At 36.7% G+C, this 24,675-nt stretch overlaps 1 protein-coding gene across 9 annotated transcripts in view; it reads right to left on the reverse strand.

Annotated features, from left to right (window-relative positions):
- The window catches only part of SFMBT1 (Scm like with four mbt domains 1), a 125,110-nt gene that overhangs the window by 43,558 nt on the left and 56,877 nt on the right, over window positions 1-24,675 (reverse strand). For 8 of the 9 annotated variants that reach the window (XR_005988872.1, XR_005988871.1, XM_041761736.1 and 5 more), the window contains 2 exons: window positions 13,256-13,410; window positions 5,426-5,520 (listed from right to left, as the gene is read on the reverse strand). Coding sequence is in view for 6 of the 9 variants with exons in the window: in XM_041761736.1 (XP_041617670.1) it covers window positions 5,426-5,520; window positions 13,256-13,283 (123 nt within the window). In the remaining 3 variants the exon portion in view is untranslated. Of the gene's footprint in view, window positions 1-5,425; window positions 5,521-13,255; window positions 13,411-24,675 lie in introns of those variants that run through there. The other variant, XM_041761742.1, reaches the window with a different exon arrangement.

A 24,675-nucleotide genomic window follows, 5' to 3' on the forward strand; every position in this document is an offset into this window, starting at 1 on the left:
CTACAACCTTCAAAAAAAATTCATAAAGCTAGAAAAGGGTAAGGACAAAAGAAGCTATGATGATAATGAATTAGTATAGTATGTACTATATGTAGGGGGCCACACCTCCCAGTTTCCCTGAAACAGTCTATGTTTACTATCCTTGAATAAAAATAATGCCTTGTTTCTCTCTCAAACGGTCCTAACTCAGATGATACATTGTATGACCACAAAGCCAAAGGTGAGCAATTCTGGAACTACTTCAGTGAATGCTAAGATTAAATACACACACACACACACACACACACACACATATATATATATATATATATAGTGGGAAATGAGAACCATGTTTCTCACTGTGGCAGAGAAGACCAGAATGAACCTTGAGGTGCTGAACTGGAATCAGTGGTGTCAGAATGAGGTCACAATGACTGATAGAAAAATAGTAGAAATGTGGACGTACATGTGTGTTAATACATTTCCTAGCTCTGTGAATTGACAGGGACTATAAGTAATGATACTTAGCAATAAGCAAACTTAGCATATAAATCTTGATTTATAAATGCCATCCTCCAACAAAAAAAGAACATGGGCTCCATGGAGAAATAAGTGATCCCAATTCTAGGGTAGGGAAAACAGTATGTGCATGGAATATCTTATGATGTTAGAAAGTAAGAAAATGCTCCAAAAATCATGGGGGCGATTGGAAGGGAGATGGGAGACGACTAGAAAGATCCCCCAATGGTCACATTAGGGACAATTTGAGCAATAAAATAAATAGTAAGACTAATGGATTATAACCCACAGATTTAAACAATATCCATGAGTCCATACTGTAAAAAATAAATAACAAAGGAGAGCTGGATATATGTATTAGAGAGGGGGCAAGAGAGAGGCAGAAGGAGAGGGAGAGGGAGAGGATCTTAAGCAGGCTCCACACCTGAATGGAGCCCAACGTGGGGCTCAATCTCACAACTCACAAATCCTGAGATCATGATCTGAGCTGAAATCAAGAGTTGGCTCAATCGACTGAGCCACCCAGGTGCCCCTGTAAATATAATAGATTTTTTATGCTACCTTGTAATTAATAATTTTGCTAAAGTTAGTCATTAACTTTGTATCTGTAAATTATTTTATTCCTCTATAAATGACATTTTTTCTTTTCTTCCTAGTCCTTATAAATTTTAATTGTTTTTCTTAGCTTATTATATTGGCCAGAACCTCTAATATCAAATAGAAGTCATGTTAAGCAACGTTTTTATCTTGTTACATATTTAAAAGAAAGTATGCATCATACTACTATTAATAAAGTTTGCTGTAGACTTTTTGTAAAAAAGTCTATCCTTTAGCAAATTAAAGAAATTCCCATCTATAGTTTACTGAGAGTTTTTGTATCACGAGTGGGTATGGAATTTTACCAAATATTTTTCTCTATATATGGAGTTGATAATGTGATTTTTTCCCTTTATTCTGCTACTGTGATGAATTATGCTTTTTAAATATATCTTCCTCACTTTCTCTCTTTTCTCTCCTGAGATTCCAATTACACAAACATTAGACTTTTTTATTTATTTATTTTTAAATATTTTATTTATTAATTCATGAGAGACACAGAGAAAGAAGAAAAGACATAGGCAAAGAGAGAAGCAGGCTCCTTGTGGGGAGCCTGATGCAGGACTCAATCCCAGGGTCTGGGATCACGCCCTGAGCCTAAGGCAGATGCTCAACCACTGAATCACTCAGGTGTCCCTCCACTTGATTCTTTCTAATAGTGATTGTCACTACTGAAATTCCTTTTCTATTCACACATGTTTGTCCACCTATTCTACTAGAGCCTTTAACCTACTACTCATAGTTATTTAAAATTGTCAGTCTGATAGTTTCAATACCTGGGCCTTATGAGTCTGGTTCTGTTAAGTGCTTTGTCTCTTGACAGTTTGCTGTTTTTCTGTTGCTTCTTCATGTGTCTCATAATTTTTGGTTAAAAACCAGATATCCTGTATAGAATAATCAAGACTGAGGCAAAGAGGGGCACCTGGGTGGCTCAGTTGGTTAAGCATCTGCCTTCGGCTCAGGTCATGGTCCTGGGATCGAGCCCCATGTCAAGCTCTCTGTTTAGCGGGGGAACCCGCTTCTCCCTCTCCCTCTGCCTATGGCTCCCCCTGCTTGCGCTCTCTCTCTCTCTCAAATAAATAAATAAAATCTTTTAAAAAACAGATTGAGGCAAATAGGATTTATGCCTGGAAATGGGCATATTTCTTTTTTGGCCTTAAGTTTGAGGGAGAAAGTCAAGTCAATGTAGTTAGGAGTGGAACTGGATTTGGGTTTTGTTGTTGTTTATTCACAGTATACCAGAGGCTCCAAAATACATATTAGCATTTTCTATTTAAGATAATTTTCTTTAAAAAAAAAGATAATTTTCTATTTAAGACTCATTTGCAAAGTGCTTTTTTCCTCAATATTTACTGCTCACAGAAGACTGAGGTCTTCTCTTTGTGACTGCATCTCAGAGACCACTCTCTCCACACTCTTGCCTCTCTCCTACAAATAGACCTCTGTTACCCAGCATTTCCTAACTTGGTGGTTGAGGACAAGCAGAAAAGGACATTCTCTGAGATTCAGCCTCAGTCTCAGTCAAATTCTGTGTCCTGAGTCTTAGGAGTGGGAACTTCTCAGTGATCTTACCCCTCACCCAACTGTAGAGGACCTCCAATGCTCCAATACATATTTCTACCCTTCTCTCAGGGACAGAAGGCTTTTATTTCTTCTGTTCTATCTCCAGTCTGCGGTAGATTTTGACCTGCACCCTGGGGTTAACAGGGTTTGCATCCCTTCCCCTAGCAGCTTAAAGCTTTTGTTCTAGAAGACCCAGGTAAAGCGTAGTGCCTTTTCCAAAGCTGGTGCTATTTTCTCCATAAGACACATACCATAAGGAAAATTGTTTTACTATCTTAGACCTGTCCTCTTTGCAAATGTGGTTTTACCTCTTATTTCTTCTTTAGCCCTCTCTTCCCTCCCTCCTTTATTCCAAATTGGGTCCTATACAACTCTTGCCAGTAGCCTGCACATCCACCTCCATTTCCCTGGAGATCTGAGTACTACCAATATTGCCCGTGATCAGCTATCCACCAACACCCCTTCTCAGCATCTTCCTATAGTAGTGCCTGATTTTCACCGTATTTGGCAGCCCTTCACCATATACTGATTCAAGCTTACAAATATTTTCTACATTTGATGATGAGAGAGTATACATCTACTTTTCATTCTCCTTGTTGCTTTGTCATTCAAAGAGGTGGAATCTATCTCTTTAAAATGATGTCTTTTTAGATCTAGAGTTTTATTTTTTCTTTATTTTTTTTTTAATTTTTATTTATTTATGATAGTCACAGAGAGAGAGAGAGAGGCAGAGATACAGGCAGAGGGAGAAGCAGGCTCCATGCACCGGGAGCCTGACGTGGGATTCGATCCCGGGTCTCCAGGATCACGCCCTGGGCCAAAGGCAGGCGCCAAACCGCTGCGCCACCCAGGGATCCCTAGATCTAGAGTTTTAGTTAGAAAATTCGTCCTCTATCTTCATTTTGGTATAAATAAACAAGCTTGTATAAATACATTATTAGATTAGTAATAACATTAAAAAAAGATTTCAAAGATATTACATGATCACAAAGAGACTATGTTAAAAAAAATACTGAAAACGATTATAAAAGATTATTAGTCAATACAATATAAAATGAAATTCTTACTTAAAATACTTAAAATACACACTTCAATTTAACAAAGACATAAGGGAACTAAAAATTAGAAAGGACAACTATTATGACTGAGTTTTTATAAAACAAACTGAAAATAGCATGACTCTTCAGCTTATAAAAACACCTATAAGAATATGGTTCAGGGCAACCCGGGTGGCTCAGCGGTTTAGCACCACCTTTAGCCCAGGGCCTAATCCTGGAGACCCAGGATGGAGTCCCACATCAGGCTCCGTGCATGGAGCCTGCTTCTCCCTCTGTCTGTGTCTCTGTCTCTCTCTTGCTGTATCTCTCATGAATCAATAAATCATAAAAAAAAAAAAAAAAGAATATGGTTCAACTTCACAAAATCAAACAATTCTAAGTGAGCATTTGTGTCTTCCCAAATCCTAGAACAAAGGAACTATGCCCTGTTGAACACTGCTTTGGGACTGAAATGTGTCTCCCCCAAATTCCTATTTCAAATCCTAACTCCCAATGTGATTGTATTTGAAGATAGCATCTTTATGGAGGTAGTAAAGGATAAATGAGCCCCTAAGAGTGGAGCCCTGATCCAGTAAGATTAGTGTGCTTATAAGAAGAGACACCAGAGAGCATGTTTTCTCACTCTCTGCCATGTGAGGACACAATGAGGAGGCAAACCAGGAAGAAAGCCCTCACCAGAACCTAACCATAATGGCAACCTGATCTCAGACTTCTAGTCTCCAAAACTGTGAGAAAACAAATTTCTGTTGTTTAAGTCACCCAGTCTATGGTATTTCATTATGGCAGCCTGAAAAGACTAAGACAAACATGAAATCAATAGAATCAATAACTCTGTGTCTTAAGAGGGAGTGTAAGTGAACAGGTTAAAAAACTAGGTCTGAATTGGAGTATTTTCTTATGTTCTACCAGCATTACACAGGGCAAATAAGTTGTCAAAGGCTGAAGAATTAAACTGGGCTATTAGAGCATAAAACTATGCTGCACTGGCCACTAATATGATCCATTGTATGATACTGCTTGTGTTTCTGCTCAACATGTTACTGAAATTCCTTTCAATGTGCAAACCAATGGTCATAAAACAAAGTGCAAGAAAATAAACCACTTTCTTCAATTAATGAGGGTTTTTCTTGACAAAAATAAGAAGGAGTATTCATGACTTCTCAAAAAGACAAGTCCTGCATTGAGTGGCAGAAAATACACAAAACCAAAAAGGATTTTAAAATATGTCTAGGGGCGTCTGGCTGGCTCAGTCAGTAGGGCATGCAACTCTTGATCTCAGGACTGTAAATTCAGGCCCCAAGTTGAGTGTAGAGATTACTTATAAATAATATTAAAAGAAATAAAATACATCCAGTTTTCTTAATGAGGGTGGCAGCAGGAAGGAAAAGGAAAAAGCACTCAAATCCTTTCAAGTGCCCCAACTTAAAATAACTCTAGGGATCCCTGGGTGGCGCAGCGGTTTGGCGCCTGCCTTTGGCCCAGGGCGCGATCCTGGAGACCCGGGATCGAATCCCACATCAGGCTCCCGGCGCATGGAGCCTGCTTCTCCCTCCGCCTGTGTCTCTGCCTCTCTCTTTCTCTCTGTATGACTATCATAAATAAATAAAGATTAAAAAAAAAAAAAAAAAAAAAAAACTCTAAATTCTCTGATGGTACAGTGAGTCAAAGGAATAGGATATAGTTAGTAAAACAAATAGTTACTGGCTTACATGTTTAAAAGATCCATAGGGAACTGCAGTGGATCCTGTCTCTTCTAGATAATCTTCCCAGCTTAATTCCACTTCTTCCACACCAGATCCAGCATCTAGAATTAATATCAAAACAAAAGGAAACAGATGAGCCCCAATTTAAAAAAAAATTAAGGTATAAAAACATAAACTTAGTAGCCCTAACTTATACAATTTACTTCACAAGTTAATTGATTTTACACACAAAATAATCATGTGTTCTTTTTAAATGGCAGGATCCTTTACTATATTGAGTATCAATGAATCCCAACAACACAGAAGTGTGACATGCTATCTCCTGCTGGAATCCATCAGGAATTTACCCAAATGGGATTCTATAAAGCTGGTGAGAGTGTAACTATTATAATCACTTTGGACTATAATTTGGTATCTACTGCTAACTATTTAAGATACTTAATAGGCATTTCAAACTTAAATTTTCAACCTGACTCTTCCTTAGTACTCTCCAAGTAAGTAAAAGACATCACCAGCCTATATTTTGGCTCAATCCAAAAATGTGGGGTTATCCTTGTTTTCTAACTTTTCTTTCACATCTTGCATCAAAACCACTAGAAAATTCTGTAGGTACTATACCTTTAAAATATATCTCAAATCTAACCACTTTCTACCATTTCTATTACTCTCTCTCTCTCTCTAATCCAAGACCTAACTACTATATCTTTCACCTTTTAATCCCAATTATAATAAAATCTAAACTCTTTGGAATTGCAAAGGCCCAACATGGTCTGGCCTCTGGCTACCTTCCCTGCCACCTCATCCCCAACCAGCTCCTTCTTTGTTCCCTGCACTCAAGTGACCCTGGGATTCTTACTATTCTTCTCTAATCATGTTCTTTCCTCAAAGCCTCCTCTGCATTTATTTTCTTAGCTCAAAGACTCATTCCCTAGTGTCATTCCCAGCTTCATTTCATTCAAGCTTCTCAAACCTCTTCTCTCCAGAAAAGCCTTCCATCAGTACTTATCTAAAGCAGAAACCCCAGACTCCGCTTTCATTATCTTAAAGACATTCAGTCCTACTTGACAGTATGCCATACATCGTTTTATCCTCCCCATTAGAAAGTAAACTCTATCAAGGCAGGACTTTGTTTTGGTCACTACTATAACTGTCACAGAAGACTCAATAAATTTTTGTTGAGTGGGCAAAGACTCAAATATTCCAGAATCCAATAATCCAATAATCCCAATTTACATAAACTCTCTAAGAGTAGGTTTTTTGTTTTTTTTTTTTACTGATGTATCCCCACTGTTCAAAACAATGCCTGGCAGTAGCAAGTTCACAATAAACAGTTGCTGAATGAGTACACCTTAGAGGAGCCTATGCTTCACACAACACAAGGAGGATGCTCGCCACAGCACTGATTGTAATAGCACCAGACAAAAGCAATCCATAGGAAAAGAGATAAATTACAGCAATTCTACAATAAAGTAGTAGTATATAGCAGTTGAAATGAATGAATTAGAATTGACACAGATAAATCTCAAAAAACAACCAACCCACATTGAATAAAAACAGCAGGTGCAGAATGAAGGGCATAAGATGATACAGTTAAGATTTCAAAGCAAACTTTGCAATATCATGTTTATAAATGCATGCATATTAATAAGAGTATAAAAACAACGGTGGAAACAATATACATCAACTTCAACAGTGCTACCTTTGGAGATGAGAGGAGAAAACAGGATTAGAAGTACAAAAAAAAAAAAAAAGAAGAGAAGTACAAAAGAGACTTAAACTCTATTAGGTTTTATTTCTTTCAAAAAAAAAGGAGGTAACAACACATGAAAAGATGTTCAAAATCATAAGGGACATGCAAATCAAATCACAGTAAGACACAACTCACACCCACTAGAATGACCATTATCCAAAAAAGCAGAATGTAAGTGTGACACGGATGTGCACTGCTGGTCTAGGAATGTAAAATGGTGTAGCCACTATATGGTAAACTATATGGTGGAAAACTATATGGTAGTTTCTCAATTAAAAATACAATTACCCTATGATCCAGCAATTCCACTTCCGGGTATATACCCCAAAGAATTGAAAGCAAGGACTCAGATACTTGTACACAAATGTTTGTAGCAGTAACAGTCACAATAGCCAAAAGGTGGAAGTAACCCAAGTGCCCATAAAAACATAAATGGATAAATAAAAGGTGGTGTATACATACAATGGAATATTACTCAGCCTTAAAAAGGAAGGAAATCTGGACCATATGACAACGTGGATAAACCAAAAGACATGATGCTAAGTGAAGTGAGCCATTTGCAAAAGGACAGATACTGTATGATTACATATATATGCAAGAGCTAGAGCTATCAAATCCACCAAGATGGAAAAGAGAATGGTGGCTCACAAGGACTGGGGAGAAAGGGAGATGGGGAGTTATTATTGTGTAATAGCTACAAAGTTTCAGTTTGGGAAGATGAAAAAGTGCTGGAGATCACTGTGGTGATGGTTGTACAACATGAACTTTATGCTACTGAACTGTACAACTAAAAAAGGTTAAAATGGTAAACTTTGTGTTAAGGATATTTTACAGGAATAAAAAAATGGAAACAAATACTAGACCAGGTTAAAATCAATTCTTCACGTAGGTACCACACACAAGTATTTGTTATATTGTTTTCCATTCAATTTTATACATGTGTTTATTATATTGTTTTCCAGTTGTTTTCATGCATTTGAGATTTTTCACCAGAAATGTAACAAGCCCTCAGAGACTACATTGGGAGCATCCTGGAGGTATGGGGCAGTAGAAAGTCAATTTCCGTTACTAGCACATGATAAGGCTGAACATCCATGGGCCTTAGCTAGGAAAGAACATTCATGGTCCTTAGCTAGGAATCTTCTCCCTCAAACAGCATGCTAATTTACAATAAAAAAATAAACACCACCACCATTAAAAAGAATGAATTAAAGAACTAAAATCTCTCATAAATTAAAAACTACTAAAAAGCCAAGAAGAAGCAAATAATCTGTTAGAAAAATGAGCAAAGTACCTGAAAAAAGAATTTATCAAAAAGAAATGCAAATGGTCCTTAAATATATGGAAAGAAAAATAAATAAATAAATATATGGAAAGATGCAAATTTACTCATTTTTTTTTAATTTTTTATTTATTTATGATAGTCACAGAGAGAAAGAGAGGCAGAGACATAGGCAGAGGGCAAAGCAGGCTCCATGCACCGGGAGCCTGATGTGGGATTCGATCCTGGGTCTCCAGGATCGCGCCCTGGACCAAAGGCAGGTGCCAAACCGCTGCGCCACCCAGGGATCCCAAATTTACTCATTTTTAAAAGAAAATGAAATGAAGATACACTGAAGTATCATATTAGAAAAAATTTCAAAGTTTGCAACATACTCTATGGTAAGGCTGTAGTTAAGCAGGTAAAACATAATGACACAACCCTAGGGAAAGAGAACTTGGCAATATCTAGCAAAATACATATGTATTTACGTTTTGATCCAGCAATCCCACTTATAGGAATCTATCCCAAAGATATGTTGGCAAAAATACAAAAAGACACATGTACAAAGCTATTCATTGTAGCACTATTTGTAATACCAAAATTGGAAACAATCCAAATGTCCATTATAAGGAACTGGCTGAATAAAATATGGTATATACATCTATACAGCTATAAAAAGGAGAGAAGGATTACTACATATTGGTGTGGGATAATCTCCAGTATATGAGAGATATGAATATGAATATAAGTGTATACACTCACACACATATTTGTTTATATTTTTTAAATGAAAAACAGAAGAATAAAATAATAGGAACAAATTTTGTATATGGAGAAGAATAAAAAGGAAGAACAGTATCAGTTGAAAAACGGGAATGTTGTTACATAATTTTGACTTTTTGACTATATAGATACTTTAAACAACTTTAAATCAAAAGAAAAAAATTCCAACTAAAAATGAACTGAAACAAACTTGCCTGTTGGTGACATAACCACAAGGAAAACGAGTACTTCATGTCATATTAAAAATATGATATCTGCAAATCCCAGTGGAATATACTTAAAGGCAAAAACCATAAAGAAATTTTAAACCTCACACTGTTATCTTATTAATACTTGGAATGTTAGTACTGTTGAAAAAATTACAGAATTATAGGGTAAAAAAAAAAGAAAGGGATGATATTAACATTATGAAACAACACAGTTCCAAAAGGAAAGAGATACAAGTATAAACCAAAGAAGTAAAAGCCTTGTAATTTTAAATTAAAATTGTAAATATAAAATGAAGCCACCTAATTTTCTTTTCTCTTGAAGATTGAAGATTTTGAAGATCTTGAAGATAGTTTCTAGCTATGTCTATGGATAAGGCCTCTAAGAAATGACAACCTAGTATCAATGAGCATCCCAGCACCCAGACTGAGATCTTGAAATATTACATCCACTGTTAAAAAGGAAAAAATAGGGATCCCTGGGTGGCGCAGCGGTTTGGCGCCTGCCTTTGGCCCAGGGCGTGATCCTGGAGACCCGGGATCGAATCCCACATCAGGCTCCCGGTGCATGGAGCCTGCTTCTTCCTCCGCCTGTGTCTCTGCCTCTCTTTCTCTCTCTCTGTGACTATCATAAATAATAAAAAAATAAAATAAAATAAAAAAATAAAAAGGAAAAAATACACAGTTTCCCAGAGAAACGGTATATTGTAAGTTTGGGACAGAAAATATGCAAGAAGTACCTAGGAATCTTACTACACTAGAAAGCAAGGACTAGAACTATCAAAGATACATGACATCACACCAAAAGAACAGGGAACCAATCTGAGAGAACTCTCATTGCTCTAGAATGGGGCAGTTTGATCATCAAATGAATGAAAACAGTGATGGAACCAAACTCATCAAGTGTGTGTGTGTGTGTGTGTGTGTGTGTGTGTGTGTGTATTGTACGTGTGTTTGTGCACGTGCATGCATGCACTTTAAATCTACGAATTAACAATAATATTTAAAACAAAACAAATCGGGGATCCTTGGGTGGCTCAGTGGTTTAGCACCTGCCTTCGGCCCAGGACGTGATCCTGGAGTCCCAGGATCAAGTCCCGCATCAGGCTCTCTGCACGAAGCCTGCTTCTCCCTCTGCCTGTGTCTCTGCCATAAATAAATAAATAAATAAATAAATAAATAAATAAATAAATAAATAAATAAATAAATTCTTTGAAAACAAAACAAATCAACTTCTTAAATGGCAGAGTGAATACCTCAGTGAACCCACTTTCCCAGAAAAATAGCAAAACACTGGCTAAAAACGATGAAAATCAAGCATTTCAAAGTTGTCAAATTACCTGAAGGCACACAACAAACTGAAAAGTTAATTGTTCAAGACAAGCCACTGGACTTGGTTAGAAGAGCAGGGTTGTGGCTTAAGTTGGGGCTATTCCCATTCCTCATCCCTCTTTGCTCAAAATAGAAATTTTGGAATTGAAAACATGGTAACCTTAAGAAAACTCCATGGTAAGCTCCTTGGCAGAATAAGAAAGACAGGAAAGAACAACTAAAATTAAATACAGAGCAAAAGAAAACACCCAATCTAAACAACAGAAAGAAAACATTGAATAAAAAAGAAAACGGGTAGGAAATATCAGAAAGGGATACAGAACATAAAGACTCCTAACTCTGGGAAACGAACTAGGGGTGGTGGAAGGGGAGGAGGGCGGGGGGTGGGGGTGAATGGGTGACGGGCACTGAAGGGGGCACTTGACGGGATGAGCACTGGGTGTTATTCTGTATGTTGGCAAATTGAACACCAATAAAAAATAAATTTGTTATTTAAAAAAAAAAGAAAACATTGAAAAAAATTTGAAAAGCTTCAAGGAGCTATGGAACAGCAATAAAAGATCTAACACTAGTGTCAGCAGAGTCCCAGAAAAAGAGAAAGAGAACAGGGCTGAAAAGTATTTGAAGAAATAATGGCTGAAAATTTTCCAATTTTGACAAAAGATGTAAGATTCAAGAAACTAAGAAAACTCCAAACAAGATAAACCCAAGGAAATATGTGCAAAGATACACCAAGAGTCAAACTTCTGAAAACTGAAGACAAAGAAAAAAAACTTGAAAGCAGCAAGAGAAACAATACCTCTCTTAAGGTGAATATGTGTGATTCCAATGACAGCAGACTTCTCATTGGAAGCCATGGAGCCCAGAAGGCACAGTATTTTTCAAGAGATGAAAGAAAAGAATTTTCTACCCAGAATTCCATTTCCAGCAAAAATATCCTTCAATAATGAATAGGGAAATTAAGGCACTATCATAGGAAAGTAAAATACTTTATCACCAGCAGATCAACCACTCCCCCCAAAAAAAAGGCTAAAAAAATTCTATAAAACAGAAATGGAATGATAGAAGAAGGAATCTTAGAAAATCAGGAAAGGGACAATATCAAGAGTAAAAATATTGAAAGAATACATTTTCCTTCTCCTCCTAACTTTAAATTATGTTTGACAATTGAGGCAAAATTTTAACAGTGTCTAATGTGGTGTCTAATGTGGTTCTCAAAATCTGTAGAGAAAATATTTAAGCCAATTATAAAGGTAAAGAGATATAAAAGTAGGTAAAATTTCCACACTTGGCTCAAATTAATAAAATGATGACACCAGTAAAGTATGGTAAGTCATATATAGGTAGTGTTATACCTAAATAGATAGTTTTAGGGCAACCACTAAACAGCCATACAAAGAGATACATTCAAAAACACTATATACAAATAAAAAAATGACTTGAAAAAGAGTGAAACACCAAAAGGCAGAGGGAATGTGAAGATACTGAATCTCTCATCCATTGCCTGTAAGAATGTACTCTGGAAAGTAGTTTGGCCATTTCTTTATTAAACATATAATCCAGCAATTGTGCTCCTGGGCGTTAACCCCAGAAAAATGAAATTTTACATAAAATAAGTATATAATAAATATATGTATATAATATACATGTATATATAATATATATTTATATAATAAATTTATATAGTACATAATTATAATATTATGTATAAATATAATAAATGTATATAATAAAGAGCAGCTTTATTTGTAATAGCTAAAAACTGGAAGCAACCAAAACATACAATAGATGAATGGTTAACCAAACTGTAGGACACCCATGGAATACTACTGAGCAATAAAAGGGAACTGCTGATGCATTCAAGAATTGGGATAGCTCTCAAGGGCATTATCTTGAGTGAAAAAAGCAAATCTCGAAAAGCCATACACTATGTGATTCTATATATGTAATATTCTTGAAATGACATGGAGAATAGACTAACAGCTGTCTGAGGTAAGAGAAGGTTGGGGGAAAGTGTGGGGTAGATGAAGGGGTAGGAGAGAATAGCTCTTTCTGGTAATGAACAGTTCTGTATCTTGACTGAGGTGATGGTTACAGGAATCTACTACATACACATCATACATCTGTCAATTTCCTGGCTTTCATATCGTACTATACTTACATGAGATGTAACCAGTTAGTCTAGAAACTGGATGAAGGGTACACAGGACCTGTTAGTACCATCTTTGCAACTTCTCATGAATCTATAATTATTTCAAAATAATTCAAAAGTAACTATCAAAATTAAAAAAATTTTTAAGATGTCTGTTCATAAAAGTTATTTGCTTCTTCAACAAATATTTTGATACCCCTGGTGCAAGGTTCTCTCATAGGGACAGAGAAAGAACTCACATCTTCAAAGAGCTTCCTTCCCATTCAGTGGTAGAAAGACAAGTCAACAGAACACAGGTAAGTAGAGTTCTACACTATGAAAAATGAATTCTGTTCGGCAAAACCAATACCTGCATCAAGCTGCTGCTCCCCGTTCATTTCCACAGAACATGGGCTGTCTTCTCCCCACACAAAGGACAGGCGTTATGGTTCTGCTATGATCTGAAGATTATCTGCAGCTCTCAAGCATCTGTTCAATGGGCATCCAGGGGTCCAAATGAAAGTACTGGAAAATCAAAAATAACACATAAACAGCCTGAAGTCCAAGCGTGTTTACTGATTCATAAGACCTGTCACTTCAGTGAATTGGGAGGGCACATGAAACAAAAACACATTGGCAGAATAGAGGGGATTAGAGAAAAGATGGATACTTTTCCTAATTTTGGAGACTATGAATATAAGTGTGAGTGTGTGTGTATATGCAGACACAGCACTATCAAGATCCTGGTATCTAAAAATCACGAAGACTAACATTGTATGAATCACCATTCTTTAACCTTAGATTGTAATATTTAGCACCATGACTCCTACCCATAAAAGTTCTAACTCCTAATGAATTCCTGAAGGGAAAAGGTAGCTTTCAATGCTGTCTTATCCAATGAATAAGATTAAGGATATATTACTTTATCTAGTTTTTCATTCCATTTATCTAAAATATAATGCAGAACCAAAAAGTATCAAGTACATTAGTCTACAATTATAAAGGAAACTTCTCCAAAATAAACTCTAAAACCATTTATTTTTTAAACAGCTTTATTATAATTCACATACCAAAATTTCCCACTTTAAAAAGTGTATAAATCCATAGTTTTGAGTAAATTTACAGAGTTGTGTCACCACCACTATACCCAGTTTTAGAATATTTCCATTACCCGGAAAAAAAATACTTCATTCCCACTTGTGGTTCCTCCTCATTCTGTACAGGCACAAAACAGGTAGGTACTTGACCTTTGCAGTGCTCCACAGCAAGGAAGTAAGAGAAGCAAGTTTTAAACCAAGCAAATTGTCTGTATTCCATGTCCTCAAGCACTGTATTTTACTGTCTCTCAATGGGAAGCAACTGAGGATTTCTTTAAGCATAGAAAGGAAATGATCAAATCTGTGTTTTAAAAAAGATCACTCTGGACCCAAATAGAGAAACCATAAGGGAGTGACAGCAAAGACAACATACAAGCATTATACTTCTACGTGGCAAAAGACACCATAAATAAAATTTAAAGGTCAGAGTATATCTTGAAAGTTCTCATCACAAGAAAAGAGATTTTTTATTCACTATGTATAGTAATGGATATTAACTAGACTGATTTTGGTGGCCATTTTGCAATGCATACAAACATCAGATCATTATGTTGTACACCTGAAACTAACAATATTATCTGTCAATTATACTTTACTAAAAATAAATGAATAAGACAAAGGAGATAGGTAAAAATATTAGCAAATATAATGGATTTGTTTCCATATAAAGCTCCTGTAATTCAACAACAACAACAAAGAAAAATGGGCAAAAATATGTAACTGATCCACATTTAAAAATCAGAGTTAAAGGGGCAGCCCGGGTGGCTCAGCAGTTTAACGCTGCCTTCAGCCCAGGGCGTGATCCTGGAGACGTCAGGTTCCCTGCATGGACCCAGCTTCTCAGCTTCTCCCTCTGCCTGTGTCTCTGCGCCTCTCTCTCTCTCTCTCTCTCTCTCTTTCTCTCTGTGTCTCTCATGAATAAATAAATAAAATCTTATATATATATATATATATATATAAATCAAAGTTAAAGCTTATAAAAATGTGTTCAATCTCATTAGGAGTAAGGAAAATAATTTTTAATTATATATGACTTTTTCACCTTTCAGATTGGTAAAAATTTTAAACTAAAAAAGTCCAGTGTTGGCAAGGAAGGTGGACAAATGGTACAGATTGTTACCACCTTTTTGGAGAAGAATTCAATGGAAAATAATTTAACTTATAAAGATTTAAAAGACACAAACTCTTTGAGCAGTAATTCTGGTATTAAGAATCTTTCATACAAAACACATGTGTGGAAGGCTTCATAACCAGTGATGCTTGCCGTAGTATCATCTTTAGTGGAAAGAAACCAGAGACAACCTACGTGTCTACCAAATAAGAATAGGATGGCCACATACATTATGATATACCTATTTAGGAAATATCCTGCAATCATTAGAAGAATTTAAGTAGATTCATAAAAGCACATGGGAATGCTGTCTATACTACTGAGTGGAAAAAGCAAATGAAGGATTTAATTTATATTAACTTTTTAAAATCCCATGTCCACTGTTTATTTGATTACATTTGTGACTCCTTTTTTTTTTTTAAGATTTTATTTATTTATTCATGAGAGACAGAGAGAGACAGAGACAGAGACGGAGAGGGAGAGGGAGAGGGAGAGGCAGGCTCCATGCAGGGAGCCTGATGCAGGACTGGATCCCAACACTCCAGGATCATGCCCTGGGCCAGAGGCGGCGCTAAACTGCCGAGCCACCCAAGCTGCCCTACATTTGTGACCTTTAAAAAAGATTTTATTCATTTATTTGAGAGAGAGAGCAGGGAAGGGTGGGGGCAGACACCCCCCTCCCTTGAGTGCAGAGCCTGACATGGGGCTAGATTCCAGGACTCTGACATCAAGACCTGAGCCAAAGCCAAATGTCCAACCAACTGAGCTGCCCAGGTGCCCCAACATTTGTGATTTTTAACAAATGACTTAACTCATTTGGGCCAATGGCATCATTTGTAAAAGAGCAAATAACAGTACTGTACCTACTTCAGAGGACTGCTAATGAAGATAAGATAATCCATGAAGAGCACATAGCATACAGCTGGCTACATGGTAAATGTTGAGTTAATGTTAACTCTATACACAATGCTGACTTATTCAAGTTCCTACAGCACTAAGTATATCATATCTATAGAGAATATCTTGTCACTTCATCATGGGTTTGATGTAGCAAAGCCAATGCTACATAAATATCTGTTGGTTCACTAGGTTTCAAGATGTCATCCACTGCTTATGTTCATAAACTCTTGGGATATGCCACCATATTTTGTGCAGAGAGCACCTAGTGCCAAATGGTTTTATATATACACACACACACACACACACACATACACACACACACACACACACCCCACACACAAAATATATATAATAAGTGAAGCTTCAAAGGACAAGAGAGAATTGGGAAAACCATAAGTCTCATGAAGCTGAGAGCTAAGGCTGTGATACTTTTTCAATCTTACAGCATCACTAAATTTTAACCAATGAACAATCAGCTCATCATCTTAATTGGATTATGAGAAATAAACTGATGAAGCCTTTTGTTGTGGAACATCTGTCAGATCTCTTTACTGCTCTCTTTCTATGCAATGAGGGGGGAAAACCCCAGTAAAATATACAGGAGCTTAGAATATGGAAATGTAATTCATTTTTCATTTATTTCCTATTTGTATTACATAGTTTTTACTTTTTTATCATTGATTTCAGTATTACAATTCCTCTTGTGGTGAATAGAACACATTAGAGTTATTCATTTAAATATGTTCTCATGAACTACCTGATCTGAACCCCGCTCATCTTATTTAGAATATTTTAGTGAAATAAACAGTGCCTAAATATTTATAAAGCATTCTAATAAGACCTAGTAAAGCCAGTATGAGCCATACTAAAAGCTAAGCATACAAAATAAGCCTTGAGGTCAAACACACACACACACACACACACACACACACACACACAACTTCACACACACACACACAACTTCACACACACACACACACACAGAAAACAAAAATGAAAATGAAACCCAGGCAGAATAAAACGAAACTAAATTCACTATTTAATTTTTGGAGATACAGCAGTATAAAATATGGAACAATTCCCTTTTAACAGCTCTTTTAAAAGACCTAAAAGTCATAAGAGCAAAAAGCCTTCATCTTGTTTTAGCTTACACATGCAGTCCACACCCTAAGCCTCTACTAGCAGGCTTCATGTTAATGAACTTTGTTTTCAAGGGTAAGATTAAACACTGAGAGCATTTATTACATGGAAAAGTTACAATATTGCAAGAGAGATTTCTGTAGGATAGATCCTCAGCCAAAATCATTTAACAGGTCACAGAGAAATAACTTTTAAAGCACTTAGGAAGAAAGAAAGCAACTCAGTGTGGCTCTAAAGATATGTATCCAATAGCTATAGTAGTTGAAAGAAAATACTTTAAATGCAGTTAAGTATTTAACAGGTAGTTATAAAAGGAAAGTTCCCATTGAAATGTTTAAATTTTCACTCCTATCCCTCAACTTAACAGATGGAAATCCAATAATAATTTCAAGTATGCTGTGAAATATGGTAAATGCAAACAATTCATCAAATCAGATGTTCTATTGGGGGCATATTTCCAAAATAAGTGCCCTTGACAGCAAATGCTAGTGGTAGAGTCACTGTATTTTTTCATTCCCCAACAGATGTAGATCCTGTTGGCTTTTCACTCTCTCCAATAGTCAATCATTACTACCTGACCTTGTACACATCCTATCTGAGAGGCTACCTAAATTAAATGTTTTGCTTCCATCCGTCAAATGTCAAAGTAATCTTATTATTGAGGACAGAAATCTTCTATTGTTTCATTAAGTTGTTTATTGCTCTTGTTTTAAACTCACTGCTCCATATCTAACTAGGAAGACTAACAAAATAAATTAAGTTTAATAAAGTCAATCTTAGCCACTCACATCACCTAATTAAAACTGACCCTAACACAACTTTTCCATGATTATGTAAACTCAACACAAGGCACACCTATCTCATTTGAACAAATCAGTACTAATAAATTTATAAAACCAATAAAACTTTTAAACAAAACCCAGAACTCAAGAAAACCCTAAATTTTTTTAAAGGTGTTCAACATCACTAATCATCAGGAAAATGCAAATCAAAACCACAATGAGATATCACCTCACATCTCTTAGGATGTTATTATCAGAAAGACCAGATAACAAACGTTGGTGAGGGTGTGGGAAAAGGGAACCCTCATGCACTGTTAGTGGGAATGGAAATTGGTGTAGCCACTGTGGAAAACAGTGTGGGGTTGCCTCAGAAAATTAGAAATAGAAATAACATACAATCCAGCAATTCCTCTTCTGAGTACTTACTCAAAGGAAACAAAATCGAATTCAAAAGACATCTATACTTCTCCTATTCACTGCAGTATTATTTACAATAGCTAAGGCATGGAAGCAACTTAAGTGTTCACTGATGGATATATACACAATGGAATATTATTCAGCCATTAAAAAAGAAGAAAATCCTGCCACTTGCAACAACATGGATGGACCTTGAGAGCAGTATGCCAAGTGAAATAAGTCAAACGGAGAAAGACAAATGCTATAGGATCTCACACATGGAATTCTAAAAAATATATCAAAACAAAACAAAACAAAATCTCAAACTCATAGAGAACAGATTGGTGGTTGCCAGAGGTGAGGGGTGGGAAAAATGGGTGATGGTGGTCAAAAGGAATTATTTTATAATTTCAATTATAAAATAAACATGTCCTGAAGATGTAAAGTGTAGCACGATGACTACAGTTAATAATACTGTATACTGTATATTTGAAAGTTGCTAAGAGAGTAAATCTTAAAGGTTCTCATCCTAAGGAAAAAAGTTTGTGTAACTATATGTGGTGATGAATGTCACCAAAATTTACTGTGGTATTGCTTTGCAATACATTCATATATTAAATCATTATGCTGAAAACCTTGGATTAATACAATGTTCTATGTCAATCATATCTCAATTTAAGAAGTTAAATGATGAGGCAATATTTCAAAAGGGCTGTTTTGAACGTGAGAAATTTTTAAGCAAAATATAGCATAAGTATACATTGTAATACTACATGGCCATTAAAAACTGTGTTAGAGGGCAGCCCGGGTGGCTCAGCGGTTTAGCACCGCCTTCAGCCCAGGGCCTGATCCTGGAGACCCTGGATCGAGTCCCACGTCGGGCTCCCTGCATGGAGCCTGCTTCTCCCTCTGCCTGTGTCTCTGCCTCTCTCTCTGTGTCTCTCATGAATAAATAAATAAAATCTTTAAAAAAAATAATAACAAAAAAAAAAATAAAAACTGTGTTAGATAAATGTTTTTCTTTCCAATCAAAATCCCAAGAAGGTATTTTATTTTAAAATGCTAATTTAAGGAGCACTTGGGTGGCTCAGTCAGTTAAGCGTCCAACTCTTGGTTTCAGCTCAGGTCATGATATCAGGGTCGTGGGAATAATAAGCCTTATGTCCGGCTCCACACTTAGTGAGGAACCTGCCTCTCCCTCTGCTCCTCCCTCCAAGTGCTCTTTCTCCAAAATAAATAAATAAATCTTTTTAAAAATAAGACATAAAACACTAATTTAAAAATACCATTTATGGGATCCCTGGGTGGCGCAGCAATTTGGCGCCTGCCTTTGGCCCGGGGCGCTATCCTGGAGACCTGGGATCGAATCCCACATCGGGCTCCCGGTGCGTGGAGCCTGCTTCTCCCTCTGCCTGTGTCTCTGCCTCTCTCTCTCTCTCTCTCTCTCTCTGTGACTATCATAAATAAAAAGAAAATTTTTAAAAAATAAAAATAAAAATACCATTTACAAGAGAAAATGTACAACCCAGCTACATTTTTGCAAAAGATGATATGTGAGGAGGGTAGTTCCTTCTACCAAAATATGTAGATAGTAGAGTATTAGTGCAAGAAACGACAAATACACCAATAAAGCAGAATGAGGCTGAGAGAGGCATCCACATGAAGATACAGTGAGTCATAAAATCGCATCCCGTATCAGTTGTGAAAGGACAAACACCAACACAGTGTTAAAGAGCTGGCTATCCATTCTAAGAGGAAAAACACTGGATCCTTGCTTCACACTGCCACATAAATAAATTCCAGGTGAATTAAAAGAGCAAAACATGAAAAACAAGACTCCAGACAAATTAAAAGAAAACATAAGGGAATATGGTTTTAAATCCTGGGACAGCACAGACATCCGTAAGCAAGGAGGCCATAAAATGAAACATTTAAAACTTCTGATTGGCAGAAAGACACCATAAACAACTTTAAAAACTAAGCCACAGGCTAGAAAATATTTCCAGTATATATAATACACAAAGAATTAACATCATAATTGCAGAAAGCAGCTATAAATCATAAAGAAAAAAGGCCAAACCTAATGGAGAAAAAAAAGTCAGGTATGAACAGGAATTTTAGAGAAGAAATGTGAATGATCAATAAGCATATGAAAATATGTTCAATGTCAAAGACTAAAATGAGTTATTCAGATTGGCAAAAATAACATCCAATAACAGATTGATAACATCCAATATAAGCGAAAATACAGAGAAAAATGGATGCTATCATTACTAACTGAAGAGTATAAATGCCTACAACCCTGTTAGAAATTTTATTCCATCAAAAAATTTATCTCGCATTCTTTACAACCACACAATTCCATTTCCAATATCTATTTCAGAAAAATACTGAAAGAAAATTAAAAAATAAGTAGCATAACATTTTCAAAGAAAGAGATTAAACTGTTGTCATTTCCAGGGCATACACAGAGAAACACCCCCATGTGTACAAATGTAAGGGCCTAAATGTGTGCTTGAACACTGTTGCACTAAAGAGGACATAAAGATCTCAACATCAATCAGTAAATCAGGGCACCTAACATGAGGCTTAAAAAGAATAAAATAGTTTAATGGGGACAGAATTTATGTTGGGGATGTTCCACAGTTTGGGGAACAGACAGCAGTTTATACATATACAGGCATACCTCATTTAATTGCATTTCACTTTATTTTGCTGTGCAGATACTGTAGTTTTTACAGATTGAATGGCTGTAGCAATCCTATGCGGAACAAGTCTATCAGCACCACTTTTTCCAATAACGTACACTCACTTTGTGTCTCTGTGTCACATTTTGGTAATTCTGGCAATATTTCAAACTTTGTGATATTAGTTATAGTGACCTATGATCAGTGATTATGACTTGCTGAAAACTCAGATGATGGCTAGCATTTTCTAGGAATATTTTTATTTATTTTTTTTTCTAGGAATATTTTTAAAGTAAGGTATGTACATGATTTTTTGGAGACATCATGCTATTGCACACTTACTAGGCTATCATATGCTGTAAGCATAAGTTTTATATGCACTAGGAAACCAAAAAATTCATATAACTCACTTTACTGCAATATTTACTTTATTGGGGTGGTCTGGAACCAACTGTGCAGTCTTCAAGATATGCCTGAAGACTTTAGTATATGTAGGTATACTAAAACACACACACAAAACTATATATTTCTACAGGTACACATATATATGTGCAGAGGCCTTCTTACTTTTAAAGATTTTATTTATTTATTTGAGAGCGAGCACACAAGCAGGAGGAGGGGTGGAGAGAGGGAAAAGCAGACTCTCCCGTGAGCAGGGAGACAAATGCGGGACTTGATACCAGGACCCTGGGATCATGACCTGAGCCAAAAGCAGACATTTCACTGACTGAACCACCAGGGGCCAGTGCAGATGCCTTTAAAAGAGTCTGGAGGGCAGCCCAGGTGGCTTAGCAGTTTAGCGCCACCTTCAGCCCAGGGTGTGATCCTGGAGACCATGGATCGAGTCCTGCTTCAGGCTCCCTGCATGGAGCCTGCTTCTCCCTCTCCCTGTGTCTCTGCCTCTCTCTCTCTCTCTCTCTTTCTGGGTCTCTCATGAATGAGTGAATGAATGGATGGATGGATGGATGGATGGATGGATGGAGACTACTAATGCATACAGTTTCTTTTGGGGGCACTGAAACATTCTAAAATTAGATTGTCATGACAGCCCTATAACTCTGAATAAAAGCCATTCAGCTGTACTGTACACCTGAAACTAGTATAACATTCTATATCAACTATGCTTCATCAATTAAAAAAACACTTTGTACTACCATACACTTTAAATGGGTGAGTTTTATGGGATGTGAAATATATCTTGATCAAGCTGTAATAAAAAAATAAAGTCATCTGTATTAAGAACATAACTGGACATCACTGGGCCACGTGGGTGGCTCCATGATTGAGTGTCTGCCTCTGGCTCAGGTCATGATCTCAGGGTCCTGGGATCAAGTCCCACATGGGGCTCCCCGCAGGGAGTCTGCTTCTCCCTCTGCCTATGTCTCTGCCTCTCTCTCTGTGCCTCTCATGAATAAATAGATAAAATCTTATAAAATAAAATAAAATAATATCATTTCTTTAGTATCTGGGAGGCACAATTGATAAGCGTCTGACTCTCAATATCGTATTGGCTCGGGTCATGATCTCAGGGTCATGAGATTGAGACTTGACTCAGGCTCTGCACTTACCACAGTCTGCTTGTCCTTCTCCCTCCACCTCCATTCCACACTCCACCCCCCGCCCTCTCTCTAAATTAAATAAATAAAATCTTCAAAATAATATTTTTTCCATTTTCAAGTACAGAAGCCAAGGACAAAAAAAGAGACAAGAAATCCAGGTACCATTAGGATATGCAACAAAACAAGGATAATCTAGCTGTCATTGGTTTGTATTAGTTAAGGGAATGCTATGTTCCAACTGATAAATTACAGTTGCTGAATCCAAAAGATATTTTTCACTCTGAGAAAGTTCAAAAGGGTGTTCCTGATGAGTAGACACCTCTCCTCCACATAGTAATTCATCAGGCCAAGCCCCTTCCACCTCATAGCTCTGCATCTTCAACAGAGGCTCCCCAAATCATTGAGTACAAGGGGATCATTCATGAAGGTTTCCTTGATCCAGGCCTTCCACCCACATTTTACTGTTAAAACTCAGTCACATGACCCCATCTGACTACAAGGGAAGCTGGGAACTATAATGTAGTACTTACCACCATTAAATATGAGCATTTAGAATTAATATTACCATTTTTTAGAACTTACATTACTAGATAATATCAGTGATTTTGTTTAAAGAAGGCTCTATGAGTCAACAGTAGTGATACTAATGAACTGCCACAGAATTGCAATTAGTTAATAAATACCTACTGAGTGCATACGATCTACTACATACTGTTTAAGTAAACAAATAGAGGGGAGGAAAACCTCCCTTCATGAATCTCACAATTTAGTGTGGGAAGATAGATAATAAAGTATAAAGTATGCTGAACAAAAATGAAAGGGCAAAAATGAGGCAAGGAAGGAGGACATGGAGTTACTTGTAAAAGGGTAACCCAGGCCTCAGTGATGAGGTGACATTGGCTGACATCTAATGGAAATAAGGAAGTGGGACCAGGGGAATAACATTCCAGAGAGAAAGTGCAAAAAGATCCTGAAGTGGGAGCTTGTGTGGCACTTTCAAGGCCACTGCTGTTCAAACAGAATGATCAGCGAAGATGCTAGGAAATGAACTCACAAAGGTACCAGGCACCAGTTTATGTACAAACGTGTAGGCTGCTGTGAAGATTTTGGTTTTGAGGAAGCCGCTGGAGGATTCTGAGCAGAAGAGGGATGTAATCTGACCTATCTTTCCAAAGGATCACTCAGCAACTATGTTGAGAATAGACTGCTAAGTAAGCAATAGCAGAAGCAGGAAGACCAATAGACAAGAAGATCCCAGAACAATCTCAGTAAGCGTACTAGCAGCAGGTCCAGTGGTAAAAGGGGGTGACAAGGGTCGAAGGGAAACTGGATGTGGAATGTGAGAAAAAGAGCAGGGTCTGGGCTGACTCCAGGCTTTTGGCCAAAACAACAGAAAGGATGAAACTGCCACTTGAGGGGTAAAGTCTGAAGGAGTAGTGGTCTGAAGAAGAAAATGCAGGAGTTTCTATAGAAAATTGACCATGATTAATTTCTTCATTATCAAAGGTTTGCTCTTTGAGTTTTAAGAAAAACTTTTTCCATCAACAAAAGTATAATTATTACATTCTTTATATGAATAGTGTTCCCAATTTATAAGCTATTTCCATATGCTATACTTCATTCAAGCCTAATAAAAACTTTAGAATAGCTGGAATGGCTTCTATCCTGAATTCGCACATTGGGAACCTTCCTGTCAGTTCTGTTCTCACATTTCACCTTCTTTTCTAGGTTTACTGATCATCCACGAAGGCATTTCATCACAATAATTCAGTAATTTATGCTGTTTTACTATTTAAAATCCTAATTTCAAAACCCATAAACTTCCCATTAAAAGCACTTTAAGGTCAATTTTTCTAACCCTTCTTTACATGTCCTTCAAAAATGTCAAGCATGAATAATTCTTAAGAACTGATTCATAGTATAATGAAGCTGGAAATCTCATGCCAACCAATTTATAAATCCCTAATTCACAGTAAGTATGACATTTCACAGCCCTGTTTCCTTAGCAATTGCTAACTAGTACCAGAGTACCAAGCACTAACTCTACACCGGATACCAAGGTCACTAAATCATGGTTTTGAAATTATCTTTCATTGTACCAAGATATGACAGCAGCAT

Source organism: Vulpes lagopus, chromosome 7, assembly GCF_018345385.1.
Source record: "Vulpes lagopus strain Blue_001 chromosome 7, ASM1834538v1, whole genome shotgun sequence".
Classification (NCBI taxonomy): Eukaryota; Metazoa; Chordata; class Mammalia; order Carnivora; family Canidae; genus Vulpes; species Vulpes lagopus.